The sequence below is a fragment of the Triturus cristatus genome, chromosome 6 (genome assembly GCF_964204655.1).
Source record: "Triturus cristatus chromosome 6, aTriCri1.1, whole genome shotgun sequence".
Taxonomy (NCBI): Eukaryota; Metazoa; Chordata; class Amphibia; order Caudata; family Salamandridae; genus Triturus; species Triturus cristatus.
This window is the reverse complement of record NC_140589.1, coordinates 1,262,265,634-1,262,285,850: the sequence shown is the minus strand read 5'-3', so window position 1 is coordinate 1,262,285,850 and position 20,217 is coordinate 1,262,265,634. Positions and strand designations below refer to the sequence as shown.

General features: G+C 42.3%; 1 protein-coding gene across 2 annotated transcripts in view; it reads left to right on the top strand.

Moving 5' to 3' along the window:
* The window catches only part of GREM2 (gremlin 2, DAN family BMP antagonist), a 472,663-nt gene extending 453,568 nt beyond the window's left edge, over positions 1–19,095 (top strand). For both annotated transcript variants that reach the window (XR_014963141.1, XM_085612211.1), the window contains one exon: positions 17,311–19,095. Coding sequence is in view for 1 of the 2 variants with exons in the window: in XM_085612211.1 (XP_085468337.1) it covers positions 17,312–17,824 (513 nt within the window). In the remaining variant the exon portion in view is untranslated. The remainder of the gene's footprint in view (positions 1–17,310) is intronic.
* Positions 19,096–20,217: the final 1,122 nt, after the last annotated feature.

The window sequence follows — 20,217 nt, the reverse complement described above, 5'->3', positions numbered from 1 at the left end:
ATTAAAATGGTGGTGACCCCGCACTGCAATTATATACTGGGCATGCTGCTGATCAAGATCTCGCTTGCTATCCTCCACCGCATAGATAGCCTGATCAAGTTTTACATCTGGCTAGAGAGCAAACCCACTTGGCTATACCTAAATTATATGTGAACACCAAGTCAAGCAGTTTGAGACTTCTGAACATCACTATTTACTATTATATGCAAAACCTTTCACAACTGGTTTACTATTTTTTGTCTGACTTTAAAAAAAATGAATTGGCTAACTCTTGAACCAGATCATTTCCAAAATCCCTCGAGTATCCCTTTGCTCTATCTTCCACGCCTTCCTCATGGCGCTTAGGATAACCTGGTGCTATTGTCCACATTCCATATCTGAAAGAAAACACACCTTCTTCTGCACTCAGATGGTTTCATTCATCTCCAAACACCCCATTGGGATAATTCTGGGCTGTTAATTGAAGGAGCTTCTCTCAACTGGACTTCCTAGAAGTGATTAGGTATCCTGGAGTTGTCCTAGGTTTTGATAGCAGGGTGGGTAAAAATCTTTCAAGATCTGCAAGACCAATTTCATTTACAAAGCGGGGCCTTACTTCAATACCACCAGCTTGTGAGCTGCATTATGGCGGTTATCCGCCGTAGGCGGCTTGGAATACAAGACTCCACACTATACGTGTATTGCTAAAATGGGGGCGTACAGGAAATTGACATCAGGACTTTATGACTTGTTGATTACCACGCTTTGCTTGAAACCAATTTCTCCGGCCCTGCTCAACTGCTGTCGTCCCCATTTGTATAAGGACCCGATGGACAAGACTTGGTCTGCCCTTCTTGCTACACACAACAAGTACCTTTGAGAATCCCAACTGGGAATTCAGTTATTTTAAAATAATAAATGGTTGGCACTGGACCACAGACAAACTGTTTTGTGCTGGCATGATCCCCACTGACATCTGCTGAAGATGTCATGACCCTAAAAGTATCATTATCCACATTTGTTGGTCATGCGATCTCATTCAGCCATGTTGAATGAAAGTCTTGGACTCCTTACTCTGATACAGTGATGTTGCGCTTCACCCTTCTGTAGAGCTGGCTATACTTAATTTCATCCCACCAGAATCAGACTTGGATAATCACAAACCTTGTTTGTTAGCCACTGCTCTGGCGATGGAAAAACTGTGCATACTCCATTGATAGAAATTGTTTGCACCACCTACCCTGGAGGACTGGAGCACAGCGATGGCATTTATGGCCTCTCATCAACACCTGATATATAAACTCAATAATCAACTGCACAATCTTGACTCCATCTGGAGCTCATACCTGTCCCATCTGGACCGGGATACTTGATCTACTCCTACTAATTGACCCTTCTTCTCTTACGAGCTCTGGTAAGTTCCCACAGTCCAGTGGACTACCCCACCCATGAGTGCTTGACATATGAGCCCTGCATCTGTAAGTAGACAGCTTAATTCTTTTCATATTATTGAGGGGATCTATGCCCGATAGACTTCCTTTGCAGCTTATTCTCGCTCACTCCCCCTAACCCAAAAGGTAACTGTGCAAGGTGCTTTAATATCAATGTTTGATGCAATTTAGCTGTACTGCAGACAAGTGTTCTATGTCTTCACTGTACCTACCTTGTTGGGCTGTTGTCTTTGTTTTAGCCTGACCATGTCCAGAGGCCAGTTATTTCTATTTATTCTTTATTTGTATTTTATGGTGCATTGGCTTTGGTTTAGTATATGTATAACAACTGCATACTTAATAAAGAGCTTTTTTAAAAAAACACACATATACATTAGAAGGTCCAAGAGGTATATATTTTTAGAGTAGGAAAGTGTTCAATATATGTACAGTAGTGGTAGGGATTGACACATATGTAGGAATATAAGATGTGAAGTTGGAGGAGTGAGTGGTATTTTGATTGTTCATGTTGGTGGTGGTTGCTGTTCACAATGACTGGGAGGGTCACCTACACCTATGCAACACTTGGCCTAAGCTGGTGTGAGGATCAAGTTGTGCAATAGAGGCAGATGGGTTGGTGGGCGACCCTGAAGGTTGCTGATTGCCGGTTGTCTGAGGCACCTGATTTAGCCCTGCAAAATGTGATTTGCCCATGCATGATCTCAGTATCGCACCATGCTTCCTTCTCCATAGACATTCAATTATCTAGGTACAAATCAATGCGATCCTGCAGCTTTTTGTCTAGATTTTCTATAGGGTGAGCTGGGGGGTGGTGTACATGCCCACCATTTCACGGATCTCACATTGCACAGCGGCCTGCTGTTCAAAACATTCATACTTCCAGATGGCAGCTCTTGCCTATGCTAATCTTTCTATCTGTGGCTATTTTGCACACATCTTGTTGTCCTCCACTTTTAGGGTCAATACCTGGGGGTGTTTAGTGGGAGAGACTCTTGCATCACCTAAGTTTCCACTTAATTAGAAAATGGAGAGAAGATCATTGCATCTGAATGTGAGGGTGCAATAGAAGAGGCAACAGGGGTGACTGCTTGATAGGGGTATATGGGGGTAAGTCTGTGTGGCAGACACTAGCATCCAAGGTACTGTGCCTGGGTACTTGCCCAGTGAGGGAATCTTCTGATTGGCTGTAAAGTAGTCAGTGATTGTCATCCTGGATAGTACCAGTGCCTTCCCCATCCTCTGCAACGTAGGAGGATATACCACCAAAATATCAATTTTTAAATATAATTCTTCAAAAACTATTGCAACCCGGAATCTCAACTACCATATTATCATCATGCTAAGTATATATATTCATGAATAGATTTCATATAACTTCCTATATTTCTTAGTAACTTGGAAATATGTATTTCTTCAAGCTACATATATGTGGAGTTACAAATAGGAAATCAATAATTACCTTTATATGCTTACCTTCGTGATATTATGGTCATCAATATTCTGGTTATGATTTTTTTACAAACAGAAGAACAGGACTTTTTAGTTGTGGGATTACACATTGTCCACCACTTGTGGATAAATGGGCATTAATGTCACGCTCATGGCATCAGGTACTGTGATTGAGGAGAACTAACAGTTGCTATTTTGATGTCCATGAGCGTGGGGAACACTATCTCAAAAAGCAATTTTATGATGCTATGTAACTTTAAGGCACACAAAACACTGCAACACAGACAGACTGAACAAAAGATTGGTATGTAGCTGCTGTTTGAAATTAACCATTGGTCATGAGACTGGAGTGCGTATTACCTGGCAATGCCCTGGATGCTTGCTGTCTGCAAGGACCATGTGATCAGCTTCTGACTTCAGTTCCCGCATGTGGCTGAGGACATATGTGCAGTGATGTAACAGCTGCAGAAATGAATTAGACAACAGAGTTATCACAGGGGGACTGAGGGCAACTGTGAATGATGCAACAACTTGTGCTGACGCTGGTCCTGCAGATGAGACAATTACTTCCTTATCAAGAAACATCCACGAAGAAGTAGTTGAGATCACCCTTCTTGAAGTCTCAAATGCAATAAAGAAACTTCCTGCCGGCAAAGCACCGGGATTAGATAAGCTTCCAGGTGCCCTTTTTCGGGAAGAACCAACAATATGGGGCCCTTATCTGTGGGTATTATTAAATGCCATAATGAAAGGTATGCTGATCCCTGAAACCTGGGCAGGTGCAGAAATTGTCCCAGTTTTTAAAAAGGGCTCTCCACTCCTCCCTGTAAACTACAGACCGATCAGCTTGATCGATGTCATACAAAAACTTTGCACAGGCACTTCTTGACCACCTTCAGGGTTGGATGGAAGATAATGAAATTTGAAGCCCATACCAAGCCGGATTCAGGAAGAACACTTCCACCGTTGATCAAATATATAGAATTCAACGTATATTTTGGAAAACGGTGAGAATGGAGGGTGGCAGCCTCGACCTGATTTTTGTGGACCTGATAACGGCCTTTGGTTTGGTGCCCAGAGTTAAATTATGGGGGTACTTAGAGATATGGGGATCCCCTCTTACCTCCTAAGCATACTTATGAGTCTGCACGAAGCCAACTTTACCCAAGTAAGATGTGGGAAAGGAGGAGAATTAACTTCACGATTCCCAGTTGACAGAGGTGTGAGGCAGGGGTGCGTGCTCGCACCTACCCTGTTCTGCCTCTTTGTCAATGCATTGATTACCCAACTCATTGAGGTTAAGGATAATGATGCCACAAAGTTAGCAAACTCAAAGGCCCCAGCATTGATGTTTGCGGATGACACCCTCTTAATGTCCAAGTCTCCGATGGGAATACAGAGGGTCCTGGACAGTTTTGTCATCTTTTGTAACAACAGGAGGCTGGAGATAAATACCTTGAAGACCAAGTTTATGGTCTTCAACCCAGCCAAGACAACACGCCCTAATCCTCGCTTAGATGACATTGTGCTGGAAAGGGTCTCTGTATTTGACTATTTGGGTGTCACCCTGAAAATATGGAGTGGGGGCCACAAATCGCTAAAGCCAAGCTCAAGTTAGCCCAGACCACCAGAGGAATTGCAAAATTCCCTAGAGATTCCTCCTTTAAATCTGCTGGGCCTATAATAGAAATCTATAAGGCACAAGCTAGGGGTGCAACAATGTACGGGCCAAACTTAGGGATCATTGTCCATGTAGCCATGGAAGTAAAGTAGAAAATAGCTTCTTAAGACAGATTTTGAGTCTCCCTTCTAGCACCCCCTTAAGCCCCCTGCCGCTGTATTTAGGTATTAGACCAATTGGAGATGAGATTGGTCTAAGAACTCTAACTTTCTGGCGTAGATTCTGGGTGACCCCGGAACTGGGAGAATATCGGTCAGAAACAAAAGAGTTACTGGGTTTCCCTGTGGTAGAAAAAATTGCAATTTCACGCGTTGAACTGGTGAAAATGTACCGAGCACATAAATTGGCAGTCATCCATGGGAAACCGGCTTCAGGTCATCTGACAGCCGAATTCCTCACAATAAAAGATCAGTATAAATTTGAGCCCTCCTTGGATGACATTCTACCTTTCTCAGCAAGAAAACTATATCTCCAGTTTAGATTTGGTACCCTTCCACTTCGTGCCTTTACTTGTTAATGGTCTAAAACTGCCTTACGTGGGTGTCCAGCCTGTGACCACCAGGAGGAGACAGAGCTCCATGTTTTGTTTTTTTGTCCAGGCTATAAACCGGCAAGACAGTGCTGGCTCACCCGGTTGTGCAGGAACCTAGGGTTTGTGCATTGCCAGGAGGCATTTAGAGATTTGAAGTTTGATACCTCTAAGCCCATTGTTTTTGCTGTTTACCGATTTTTAAATTCAATGTGGCGCAGGCGCTGGAGCCTCTTAAAAAAAGTTACACCAGATGCAAATGCATAAACAGTTTTTACTTTTTAACAGACTAACCCAAACAAAAAAGAGAATAACCTGTTCTTAACCTTTTTACTGTTTTAAATTGTATTAATGTAGATGAACTATGTCTTAATTTTCATACCGTATGTGTAATTTTTTATTCTTAATACATGTAGTACCGATTTAATTAGATCTCTTGATTCTATGATCTCTGTTAAGCCCTTTTTGGCCTGTGAAACCGATTAGACTCTCACTGGACCCATGCTGCTTTTTTCCCTCTGTTATTAATGCACATGCACTTTCTTGAGGTTCTTGGCATTGCTCACAGGTCATTGCAGATAGTTATCTGGGCACATAAAGATGATGCACATGTATTTTTGTATGATGGATGGATTTTTTAAAAATTATTTTTAAATTATTAAGATTCTGATTGTATTGCACACATATTTTTATGGTCTTAATGACCAAAAAAAGGTTTTTGAACTGAGAACTGAACTTAACTTCACGGGCTGCCGGTGTACACCGGACATGGACATTGCTGAAATGAAAGGTAAAATGACTTGCATCAGTATTTTCAGTGTTAAGGCTGTCTTAATTTCAGATATAATTGCTGTCATCAGTTTTGATAATTCCTCTCTATAATATAAATTTAATGTATTTGCACATACCAAAACAACATGTAAGAATTAAAAAACCTTTTTTTATGTAAGACCATGATAATAGAGGAGGGACTTCAAAATTGAACACCGCTTATCAATGACCACCAAGCTTTCCGTATAGTCTAATTCACAAAGTTGACTTCAAAATCCCAGCCACTCATAGGGATTTTACAGTGAAATATGAAATATTATTTATGTAGTGCTCATATAATGCATGCACCACCTACATTAATAGTAAGCCTTGCCCTTTACCTACACTGAAGACAGATGAATGTGACCATCTCTGATTACAATAAATTGTAAGCACTCTTGCACACATTTCCTCTTTGGATTACGATATTCAAGCCACTATATCATCGTAGGTTTCTATAACGTTTCTGTTTAGCAAGAGTATTTAAGCCACCACTATGTAATAACATCTGACTTCATTGTAAATTTATGTCGTAACTTGTTTTTACAACACATTAGAATTATCAATGACATCAAACACAAATAGTATTAGAACCCCTTTCCTGACATAGGTTCTTCAGATGTGTAGATTTCTTCAAAGCTAGTTAATCGCACTCTGCTTTGTTACTGAAGTCATGTCTCCTGCGACTAAATAAGCTGCAAGAGCCTTGTAGGGGAGAGATCATTGATTCATAGAACACAATTGAAACCCAAATCTAGTACTATAAGGGTTGCCAATAAATTCAGATTTAGGTTGCCCATGTCTGCTGGCATTGTATCCACAGGCGTATACCACCCTTCCAATACTTAAGGTCTGCCACCAAAGTTTACCCTTAGGGATTACTCAGTTGCTTATAGGTATTTGAGACCAAAGACTGAGCTCCAAATAGAGGTATAGAAGCAATGCTTAACATAAATGATCCTTTAAAACTATATGAAATGAAGCAGTCACTGTTCCAAGAACATTTAATGGCAATGTTAAGTATAGGTTTTGCTGTCTTCGCCTTTCATAGTCTGGTCATTCACACAGGCTTTCCACCAATGCCCAGACACATTAAAAGGCACATTAAAGCTGCCACTAATAGCTTTAATTGTAAGATCATATATTGTTTTTTATGAAGGGTTTTCTCTATTTCATTAATTACTGTCTGAAGACTTTGATTGATCATTAATATGAGTTTTGGGCAGGCAAAGTTGGGCCAGATTCACAAAATGCTAGCTGCAAGTAGGTGTGACTTACTCTTGAAGTACTCCTGAGTTTTAGGAGTATCTAGGAGTAGTACAATTTTAATACACCTAAGTCACAGCAAATTCTTTGTGAATCTGGCGTCCTGCTATAATATCATCTATAGTGCGCCCATAAGAGGTCCATACCACTGAAAGGCCTTGCTATACTCCTGGTGATTTTAGTGGAAGCTGGGGGCCTGCATTGGTCAGAACTGCATATTTAGAAACATGAATGATTAGTTTATGTTCCACCTTGTTGTTTACTAAAAAGAAATAAGTTCTCAAAGAATACCCATTTTTTTTTGTTTTTAAATGTATATCTGTTGTCTCTGCTACCTTTTTCCCTCCAAATGTCTATCAAGTCCAGATCTTCCATCATGAGTTTCATGAAAGCCATAATTTTCGGGGTATTAACTGTAGCCATAAGGGAAGATTTATCCAAAATTGGGTCAATCAAAACATTAAAGTCACCCCCCAATATAATGGAGACGTTCATATCCGAAAGAATTTTATATAACTCCTGAAGTGGGGTAGGACCATCAGTATTGGGGCCCTAATACCCTGCAAGCCAATTATCTTAGAGCTTAACTTTAGTTATGAAGCATTTCCCCCTTTTGTCTACTATACAGTGCCCTGGACGCACCCTAATAGATTTTTAAAAAATGGACAGCCACCCCTTTTATACAACACTCCTTATCTGTACACACATAGTGCTCAACCCATTTTTGGTTCTTCAAATTCTTACTTCACTCTTCTTTCAACAAATGGGTCTCCTGTATTATTATTATCTCACTGTTTGATAGCTTACAGTATTCGCTAAACAATTTCCGCTTACTAACAACCCTAAGACCATTAACTTTCCAAGTTAGAATGCCCACTGTCCTATCTTTGGTCATATAAGTCGTTTCTAGTCTTGGCATGTATAACAGAGAAATAGAACACTGTCTTCACCATTAGATCTATGAAATTCTTACCAATGCAGGCCTCAGCTTCTACTAAAATCACCAGGAGTATAGCAGGGCCTTTCAGGTATATTGCTTCTGTTCAATGGCTCAGTTACGTCCTCAAAATTCAATAATGATTCACTAGGGGTCCACAGAAGTCAAAAGGGTATGAGCCGCTACACAAAAAGTATTTATTAACATTCAATTTAAGGGTTTATACATAATGTGACAGCGACATTTTTGTAGTAATTCTTTTTTTTATTGCAAATGCCTTGCTTTGCCACTTCTTCAGAGCACTTGATTAAATGTGAAACAGTGTAAAAAAGGTATGTGAGGAAGACAATTTGAGGCATGGTTTTACTGTCTCATCTGTATATTTGGCATAAGAGGGCATCTTCAAGCTTTCATTGTTATTACTGAAGACCACATGGAGCTGATTTCAAAAGGTATCTGTGTAGTTCCTAATTGTGTTAATTAACTTGTAAGGCTGTGTTAATTATGTTTGGTTTTTAGGTCTAGCGTTATGGGCTTCATCAGTGAAATTACACAAACACACACACAAATGTATCCAAATATATATGCACACAAAGTTACTCTTGAGTCAAGGAAGATACACCAGGACTCTGGGTGGATAACAGAAATCTTGCATTATTTAACACAGTCATTTTATATATACATACATGTTATAATAATTTATTAAGCACGAACAATTACCCAAAGGTGTCAAGGCACTGCACAGTTGGAGCAGGATAAAAAGTACCATGATTGGGAAGAACAGAAGCAGGATTAAAATTTACCTAATAGGTCAGGATTGGAGTTGTCCTGAGGAGAGAAGGAATGTGTATAGTCTATTTAGGGAAAAGCCACTTTTTTAGGTTATTTCTGAACAGAAAAAGGTTTGTAATTGACCTGTTGAAAAAAGGAAGTTTGTTCAATTCTTTAGTAGTAGAGTTTACAAAGCCTCTTTCTCCCCAATTGGATAGTATGGTCAACAAAGTAGCCTCTAGAAATGATACCCTCTTGCCAACGTTTCGTAGGGCTCACCAGGAATCGACAATTGACTTTTTACTGGTTTCAAATCCGTTAATTATTAGATGTAGTAAATATTTTTAGTGATCATGCGATTTTAATGTGTGAAATTAAATTTATCCAGAAGTCGCCGACAAACCCTCAGTTAACTGGTCAACCAATATTAGCAAGGCGAAATGAATACCAACAGAAGTGGCCAAAAGAAGATCATACCAAAAATCATCAGGAGTCCCCTTCCCACCATTAGTATTTGTTTAGATCCTGACAATGACCCCCAGTCTGTGGTATCTTCCTTTGTAGACTTTTTAGAATGTTTAAGGACATCACTTGTCAAGAACAGTACTAACAAGCTGAAAAGGGGGAAGGGATGGTTTGACTCTACTTGTTCCCAGAAAAAGAAAGCGCTTAATAAAGCTTTAGGGGTCAAGCCTAGAAATATGTCAGAAATTTCTATACTTAGAAGGGAATATAAAGTGGTGAGGAAAAATAGGGAAAAGGAACTTAAAATAGAAATCTGGGCAAATTTAGAGCAGGCCTCGGCCTCAGGCAACTCAAAGGAGTTCTGGGGAATAATAAATGGCACGCATTTTAAAACTCCAAATGACCCAGTCCTTGATGTTAATGTGGGGGAGGAGGATTGGGTGCCTCATTTCAAAGGCATTTTTTCCCCAACTGATTACGTGTTACCATCAGTAACCTTTACCCCTGAGATTTTTCTTTCATTCAACTATAATGAAGTCAGGAACGGGATTGAGGCATGCAGCAGTGGGAAAGCCACGGGGCCCGATGGTGTCCCAATGGATTTCTTCTTCGACAACATGGATATGTGGGTTCCCTTTTTAACTAATGTTTTTAACAAATTGCCATAGTGGGCCCCCTTAAGTCATGAAAAACAAGTATAATTGTCCCCATTCATAAAAAGGGAGACAAAAATAATCCCCAAAATTATCGACCGATCTCGCTGATCGATACGACGGCCAAACTTATGGGCCATCTACTTTTAACAAGACTAGAGGCATGGGTGAGGAGTAAAAACATCTTAATCGAGTCCCAAAATGCATTTTAAGAGGGAAAAGGATAAATAGACCAATGCCTGAATCTGTCATTGATCATGGATAGATATGTCAGGGCTAAGGGTGGGAAGATCCTTCTTGCCTTCATGGACTTCCGCAGCTTTCGACTGTGTGTCCCACCCTAGACTCTGGCAGATAATGGAGGAGATGGGAATAGATCAGGCATTGGTGGACTTCATCAGGCAGTTGTATTCTGACGCATCCGCCTCAGTCTGCGATGGGAGTGTACCCGCTCATTTAAGATCGAGAGGGATAAGACAAGCCTGCATCCTGGCACCCTTTTTATTTTCCATCTATATTAATGATGTGGGAAAACATCTCGAGGGCGCAGCCTTGGACGTCCCCGTGCTTGCTAACCATCAGCGGTTACCAATGCTTGCATTTGCAGATGACACCATATTAATGGTGAGAACTGGGAGGGGGCTCCAGTATCTTATATCTGCCTATGCAACTTTCATGGAATCATTAGATTTAAAGGTCAACCAGAGCAAATCTTTTATTATCATTGCGGGGGGGGGGGTGGAAACATGACAGACCTCCTTCTTTGTTTATGGACTCCGGTAAGATTGAGGTGGTGGACTCGTTCCCCTATTTAGGAGTCCTTTTTGATAGAAATCAATCATGGTCTAAACTATTGGAGGGAAGAGCATTGGGCATGCAGAGAAACCTTATGGCACTGAAAACATTCTCCAAAAGGCTGGGAGTCACACCTCTGATCCCAATGAAAATAATTTACCATGCTAAAACTAAGGCAGCAGCAGTATATGGTGCAGCGATATGGGGATGACTCCCTGTGATACTCTGCAGTCCATAGAGAACAATTTCTTTAAGTCCTTTACTTCCGTTCCACAGTCATACTCAAACTATGTTTTATATATGGAATTGGCTTTACCATACATCATTGACACAATTAAAATGGCACCACTCCTACTGTGGCACTCTATCTGGCGCAGGGTGACAGTCCCCCTCACGCAAAACTTGATAACACTCATTCTAAAGTCAGATAATTACAGTAGGGTTCAGTGGCTACAGTATGTGGAGTCGGAATTATCTGCCATGGGTTTAAGCCGCCTTTTTAAAGACGCCTCTACTTGTAAGTCCATGTCTACGCAAAAACTGGTTGAGATATTCATCTTGAGCGCTCAATATCTGAGAAAGGAAAAAAACTCCCACACCCAGACGACTCGTCTGTATGAACTAACACCAGTGGTGACGGAGGGAAGTTTTCTGCATCTGGCGAATGTCACACTCTCACACCACAAATACATTTTACTGAGATTTCGCTTAAATATGATCCTGTTGATGATAGGATTTCCAGGGAAGACATATAAACATTCCGATCTCTCAGTATGTCCTTGTGACAACAAGTCCCCACAAAATGATCTCCACGTTTTGTTTTTTTGTGGTTTTTATTGTCAAGAACGACACAAATTTATTGTGCCAATTTGTAAGAGTCACGATTTAAAATTTTGCCATGTAGCTCTGTTTTTCCTCAAATCCTTGCAGAACTCTTATGTTTGTTTTTCTCTAGCCTCATTTCTCTGGGCATGTCTGAAAAAGAGAAAGCAGTTGGGCCCTTAAGCAGGATGGCTTATCATGTTTTTATTGTATTTGTATTGATGAATTAGATTTTATGATATAATGAATGTTTGCATTATTTTTATACCTGGGTTTAAGATAATTGTTACTATGTCTTTTATAAACTGTGACTGTAAACACTTTTATGATCTTATGAGTAAGATCAAATAAATGATTTTGAGTGAGTGATAGTTTGAACCTAATGACAACTACATTCCCGGTGCCCATGGACCTTAAGCTTTTTACTGGAGTATAACATTTAAAAGCTTGTTTGAGGAACTTGGCGCTAGCTCCATCGAGAGCTTTATGGGTGAGGCAGAGAGCTTTAAATGTAATGTGCTGTCTAACAGACAGCAAATGAAGATGTTCAATAGCATGTGTGCATGGTTGATGTTTAGGGATTCCAGTAAGCAATCTTGCTGCTGCATTTTGCAGAACCTGGAGCTTATTGAGGTGTTGCTTCTGCATGTTAATATATAATGCATTGCAGTTGTCAAGTTTTAGAAAGTCTGAGAGCTGTGGTGCCAGTTTTATGGACATTGTCTGGAATAAAAGGAAAAACCTTTTTAAGCATCCTCAAAACATGAAACGTTGAGGATGTGACCACATTGACCTGTAATCCAAAAGTCAACTTATTAACCTCAATCACTTTAAGATTTCTGGCTTTGAACACCGGCGTGGGAAGGGAGCCTAATTCTTTTGGCCAGCAGGAATGCATCCATAGGGAAGGGGAGTTTACAAACATGATGACCCTGGTTTTTTACCGGAGTTTAGTTTTAAGAAGTCCAAGGTCATCCAGTTTCCTACAGACATGCAGTCATGGAAGATGGAGCCAGCTTGGGGGTTTGAAGGAGACAGGGCCACCACAATTTGGGTGTCATCTGCATAAGAAGTAAGATCCAGTCCAAATGTTCTAATAAGTCAGGCCTCGAGCTTAACATAGATATTAAATAACGTAGGGCTGAGTGCGGACCCCTGAGGGACCCCGCATGGAAGTGAAAAAGGACACAAATGGGTACAGGGCTACCATTTGAGATGTCCCAAAAAGAAAGATTCTAGGACTTTAAGTGCCAACCCCTCGATCCCAACAGCCAGGAGACGCTTGACCAAGACCTTGTGTCGACTGTGTTAATGGCTGCCGACAAATTGAGGAGTATTAGCGCCGTGTTCCTACCTCAATCAACTATGGACCTGATCTCCTCAGCTGTTGCAGCCTACTCCCTATATGCACCCAACCCCGCACCACGCACCCCCTTCAGCTGTACGTGGCACGGGTTGGCCACAAGGCCTGGCCACAGCCCACCCTCTAGAAACACCCATCCGCTGCGTGCCATGTATGGCCTTAAGCTGTGTGTGGCGGGGTTTGTTTCAGAGCCTAGCCTGCAGCTAGGCCCTGCTTAGCCTGCAGCCAGGCCCTGCAGCCAATGCCGCATTATACAGTCAATGCCTTGCCACAAACGGCCTTGCCAAAAAAAGAAAAGGGGGAAGGGTAGAAATTCCCTGACCCCCCAGCCTAGGTGGTGGGTTCCCTTGGGATCCCTTCATGACAAAAAGTATTTCTTTTTAAATGTTGTCACAGCCTTGCAGCAAATCCACAAATTCACAGTAGAAATGTAAAGAAAAAAAGCGGGCTTCTGCATGTTTTTTTAAAGAAAATGCCTCCAGGTGGGCCGGGGGCATGCACATAGGTAAAAAATATTAAGGAGGGGGGCACAGGACACCCCCGAGGAACTTATGAGTGCGGTAGACCACCACCTCCCCTGGGCTTTACTGAAATTAAGGAGGAGGAGGTGGGACACTCCTCCATTTGGTTCTAAGAACCCTGGGGACCACAAACTCCTCAGGGCTTCTTTTAAAACAAAGTAGGGGGCCACAAGGATGACCCCGGGTCTTACATATGCCCCGGGTACCACCACCTCCCCAGGGCTAAATAAATAATGGGCAGACCTGCTGACCCCTCCAGCCCTGAGGACCCCCTCCATAAATCATTATTACAGAATGGGAGGGGGGCCATGTGGCCCCCCTTCCCTGGTTCTACCCAGGGCACCCAGTGTGTATTGTTGGGGGCCACAGGGGCAGCTTCAAGGTCTCCACAGTCCCAGCCTGCTCCCTGCCTTCTGCTGGAGCTGCATTGTTTCCTCATGCAAGGAGCAGATAGAAATGCATCTCCTTTCATGCGGGATCAATTGTTTCATCTTTCCCCTGCCCACATGGCAGTGGGCAGGAAAAAAGGTGAAAACTCTGCTCCCACCAAGCTGGAGCAGTTCCACAGCTCACACTTGCTGGAAGCAGAGTTATGTTTGCTCTTGCTTGGTGGGAACTGTAAGCTCCAGCCAAGTGAAAGCAAACAGCTATCTCCCAAGGGTGGACACCTCAGGAGATAACAGGAGCCGAACATAGGGTGTGGCAGTCCCCAGGACCATTATTGGATCCAGGAGGGGGGCTGCACAGTTCCCCTCTTTTAACTGGCACAGACCAGCTTCAGGAGGTGGTGGCCCCCAGGGTCGTGTTTGTAAGGAATAAACAACCTTTTTTTATTTTAGGAGACGGGGTAACTGTCGAAGACTGGACCGTTTAGAAAAACCTGGCAAGATAATGCAGCAATTTGTGTTCATTTAAACAGCAACTAAAACTCTGGCAAATTAAGTGCTACCATCGAAACTCTAGTCATGCAACTTAAACTATCAATTCAAATGGCGATTTCATTTTTATCGAAAGAGACGGCTCCACCTTTCAATGGAGGTTGTGCAGTTGCCGACTGTCATATTTCTCTCACTCTTCGTTTGTAAGGGGTCAAAGTTGCATAAATGCGGAAACAATAAAAAAAACATAAACAACATAAATGTATTATTTTACCTTCACTAATGTTGTCCCTACCTAGACATTGAAAGCAGTGAGGAGGATTAGGCTAAACAAGCATTGTTAGCACCCTGGTGTCCAAAACATGAAGCGGGTGTCAGGGAACAAAACGTGATGCGCGGTGTTGGAGTATACCGCACTTCATGTTTTAGACAGCACAATGCTATCAATGCTTGCTTATTTTAGTGTGGTTTGCTAAAATAAACATGCATTGTTAGCATCCTGCTGTCCAAAACATGGAGCGCAGAAGCGGGGAACGAAGGAGTGAGACAGAGTACTGCTGCAGGGGCGGTGTGCACTCTGAGGGAGGTGTGGCGCTTCGACAAACTGCTACAAAATAAAGAAGCATTGTTAACATGAAGCAAGGTGTTCAAGAAGCTGGTGCATTTTTTTTAATGAAAAACTTCCCAGTTTTATTGATGTGGCTGAGAGGTCCATTCACACTTAGAATCGTATTAAAAATGGCGTGGGCTGTCCTAAAGTAAACATGACATAAAAAAACACCAGTCTTACGGATCGGAAAATAACTGACGGTATGATCTGTGGGACCCAGACAACAAGCAGGACTTTTCCTTAGGTATGTCAATGTGAAGGTGCTTATTGGCAGCACAAATACACCGAGCCAATAGTAAGGCCTGTCCATCGGTATTCTGCAGCTCCTCACTGTGGCATGGGCTGAAAGTTAAATAAAAGACGTGCTCTGTGGTAAGGGAGGCGGAGGGAGTTGAAGCACGGCCGGGCTGAAAGTTAAATAAAAGACGCGCTCTGTGGTGAGGGAGGGGGAGGGAGTTTAAGCGCAGCAGGGCTGACGTACGGGTCAGTGTCGGAGTAACATTATTTATCACGAAGATTAATAAAACAAGGGAGAGAGGCTGAGTGCTGAAAGCAAAAGAAAACCAAGCAGCGAAAGTGAAAGTGATTGGACGGAGTCAGAGGAGAAAGCACGGGAAATAAAAACAAGCATTTGCCGCGCAACGCGGGAAGCTTGTAATAAGAGAAGCTGACGAGGAGGGAGTGGGAGAAGGGAGGGTGTAGGAGAGGGGATTCACGCATCACTCTAAGGCTTAATGAGCCATTACAGAAATCCAGATGGCAGCTGTGCACGTCACGCACGCTTGTGCGCGTAAAAGCAAGCTGGTGGCCGGCAAAAGCCTGTGGGTAGCACTTTTAAAACCCAGTTACTAAATGTCTCGCCAGAGCAGCGTATGCGCTGGCTCAGGCGAGACCTAATAAAAAAAACAATGGCCCTGGGGATTAATAAAACTCGGTGAAGGGGGCCTGTGTGGCCACCCCTTCTTTTATATAATATATGTCCCTAGGGGATGGGGGTCACATGGGCCTGTTAGGGCTCGGGAAGGGGCAGGTGGCCCCCCTCCAATTTTTTATTGTATTTGATCCCACAGACGGGATCCCTTGGGCCTAGTAGGGATTGAGTGCAGGGGCTGCACACCCCCAAACCCTTAGATTTTATCCCCAGGGTGGGGTCTTCGGAGCTCAAGAGGCTCGGGGAGGGGGCAGCATGGCCAACCTCCCTTTTTTATTGGATTTGGCACCGAGGGATGGTGTCCCAAGGGCCTTTTAAAGATTGAGTAGGGAGATGAGTAGTGAGTGTTAGGCAAGTTCACTACTGCTTCCGCAATGAAACTGGACACAATTAGGTCTGACAAGTCTCAGGGAAAGTATCAAAGTGGAAGTAAAAATAAATTGAAAGTGTGCTGAGCTTAACCCATACAATGAAGGAAATGTTTTACAAACAGGTTTCTCTCCAATTTGAAAACATGGTGCTTTCCAATCGATACAGACTTACGCTCTGATGCCAAATTCTCAAAACATATCTACTTTGAAAGGTAACACCACTCACCAGGGCATGGAAGGGCACACACACACTCTGCTGGAGAGGACACCACAAAGACAACTGCCCTCTTCTTTCTCTCCTTCCGTGCACGCTGTGCGCGTGACTATATAAGTACTGAAACATGGCCAATCACTGTAAGGCTAAAAACTAAAGTCATACTGTGATTGGCCAGAAGTACTCCCACCCCATGCAGCCTTTGGACCACGGGTCAGAGAAGACAGGCAAGCCTAAACTGCCATAAACACAACACATCAGTGCATTGCTCCCATGCTGTTTTTGGTTCCAAAAGGCATGAGAGCAATGCAAGGACTGATGTGAGCAGATGAACCCAGCGCTCCCAAGGAGACTCGGGGAGCTGTTCTGTGTTTCCCCAGGCTCTTTTGCAGGGTGGGTTCAAGAAGCAAAAAGTGCATATGTGAGGCTGGTCTGAGAAAGAGACCTGTCCAACCTGATGTGCACCCTTGAAATAATACCTACTGCCTGCAAATTAGCAGGACAGACCATGCCCTGCCCTGATGCCTGACTTGAAAACAGCACAAAGTTGTGGTAAATCGATGTCGTTTTATGGTAATGCATGTGTCACTCAAAAGGGAAAGGGGGCAACACCCCTCTGCCATAAATAAGGAACCTACCCTGGCTTTTTCATCTTTCTAAGTGTGCTGCAGAATGCAGGGGAGGAAATTATATATTTAGTCAACCAATACATTTTGCTTTATATATCAATAAATAACGTCATTATGAATGCACAGAAACTGATATCTGTATCCCCCTATGTTACATTAATCTATTCTCTTCTTAATTTTTACAGAATGTACTGGAAATTTCTGCTATCACTACATTTGCTAGCGCTGGTAATAAAAATAGCAGCAGCTAGGAAAAATCGACCGCCCGGAGCCATTCCTTCACCTTATAAAGACAGCACCAACAACTCTGAGCGGAGGCTGCATCAGCAGCACCAGATCAAAGAGGTGCTGGCCTCCAGTCAAGAGGCCCTTGTGGTCACCGAGAGAAAGTACCTGAAGAGCGACTGGTGCAAAACTCAGCCCCTGAGGCAGACCGTTAGTGAGGAAGGCTGTCTGACCCGCACCATCATCAACCGCTTCTGCTACGGCCAGTGCAATTCCTTCTACATCCCCCGGCATGTGAAGAGGGACGAGGAATCCTTCCAGTCATGTGCTTTCTGTAAGCCACAGAAATTCACCTCATTGACTGTAGAGCTGGAGTGCCCTGGGCTAGAACCGCCCTTCCGTCTTAAAAAAATCCAGAAAGTCAAGCAGTGCAGATGCATGTCCGTCAACCTCAGTCACTCAGACAAATTGTGAGGAAAATTAATGGATTTGTAGAACAATCAACAGCTCTGAAAATTGATAAATGAATGTGTTTACTGTTTCACATCTAATGCCTATCCTACCATCATGTTGTGCCGACCATCTGGCCTTCACCAGCCTTTGACATCTTGAGGCATCTTTGTGCTTCAAGCCATTGCAAAGTGTTTTAATATTAAGGGGTAGGACACATTTACCTGAAAGTATTATTTGCTCTTGATAATCAGTATGTGGTCACAAAAAATGTAATGAATGCTAAAGACAGATGCAAATGTTTTTCCCACCCTGCTGGCTAAAATTGAAACTTGACCTTGTGGACCTATGCCACACGTGTTATTTTATGCTTTTTAGACCTCATGGCCGGGTGCACCTCTGCGTCAAAGCAATCATGCCCTATACTGCTGTTACAAAAAAATCATAGAATTGAAAATGAGCCTGGAATAATATTGGGAGCAGAAATTGGAAGACTTTGGACAATATGTGGGCAAAGTGATAGCCCGTTGCAACCACTGCTCAAGTTTCCACTGTGTGGGAGAAAATCATCAGCCAAGCAAGTTGACTCCTCTGATGTAATAATTTACAATTTGTTGGATTCAATATGCATGATTCCGTCCCCTAAAGTCCTCCTTTTCCAATTTATGTAACTCGAGGCTGTGACACACAGAGATATGGTGCCAAAAACCATGTGACTTCAATATGGAGGTCCACATCTCAAGATCTAGGGCAATGAAGACACAATTGGACAGGACAACTACTGCTCCACACAACATGTTTTCTGGTGGCCTTGAGGAGACCATTAACCTGAGCCAATTATTTTCTAGCCGAAGACTAAATATGAATATGAATGTCTCCCTTGGGTGGTACAATATGTTTGTGATACAACACAAATGCATGGAGATCATACACATATGGTTTGCAGCAATTTTTCACGTGCAATCAAGAGAGTATTTAGTGAACACGCATGATGTAGTTTTTAGATATGACTTTACGCCAGGGCTTGCTTAGTAAGAGCGTACCCTGTCAGCCTCTGAATTCTGTCACTCAATGTATATATTTGTCAAATCATTCCTTCTCCTACTATGCGACCATGCTTTTTATGATTCGATTCATGGGAGAAAAAATATTAAATGTAGCCGAAGAAAGTAAAATCTATGGTTTTCAAGGGAAATTGTTAATGTCTTATAAACTGAAAAATGGACGTAAAACTTTATTATGACTCACAATTTTGGATGAACAATCATGATGATAAAGGACACTGACAACCCCACTGCAATCTAGTTCACCAAATTATGTTTTCATAGAGAAATTGCTCATAAATACGGTGGTAATACCAAGGGTGATTATTGCGGCAAGGTGCCCGACAGTTTTCCTGAAAAGATGGGTAATAACATATGGTAAAACGATTACTGTCGGGGTAGTCCGCATTCTTTCTGAGCACCTTCACATCAACATTCTTCAGTCAGAAAATGACCATTAACCTATTCAGTGCTTGGTCCAAAATTGTGGAATTCCCTTCCCAAATTTCCCAGGGGCAGTACCCCTCTTCTTGAATTGATTTGAAGACATGGATGTTCCCAGTAGATAGTTCTTCTGTTTCATCATGCTAAGCGTCGTGGCAGCTGTACACTTTACAAAAGCATAAATAAATAAATAAATAACTTTTTAGTCCTCCACCAGCTGTACATTAACATTTAAATGAGGGAACCAGCATTGCATTTTCGAATTGACTAACTGGACAAGTAGAGCCAGGAGCCACAATTGTCTTAGTAAATAATTTAGGACCCTACATCTGAGAGTAGGACCAGAGTGGAAGAGTATATTCAGATTTAATCCAGAGCATGAAATACACTTTCTATTCAAGTACTTCATCAATCTGTGGCAGTCAATCTAATATCACAACCTATTGGCAGACTAGGAGAGGTTTCTGCTGTGAACAATAAATGTCAAATTAAGTGACATCATCTAGGGATGCATAATTAAAATAACCGTCTCAATGAGGTCAGTTTCTCCTCTACTCCATGCCTAGAAATGTGTATGGTACTGACTAAGACCAAATTTGGGCTAGTACACTAAAATATTTGGGTGTATGATGTGCTTGTACTCTTGCACCATTTGGTGCCCTATCCATTTACTAGATCTCCTTGACACTGCCAACCGTTCACAATTAGTGTGCACTAGTCGGAACAAAAATATCCTACCTTTGTGATTTAGTGAGTGTATGCTGTTTGTCTAAGCACTACCCAACCACTTTCTATGCACCAGGCATAAACACATGTAACTGTAGCTGATAATTGTAATGGTACAGTAGGGTTTCAACTTTTTATATAAATTTAGACTCAATGGCCTAATTTCTTTTCGTGTGATTGCAACTCCGAATGCCAGGGTAACTC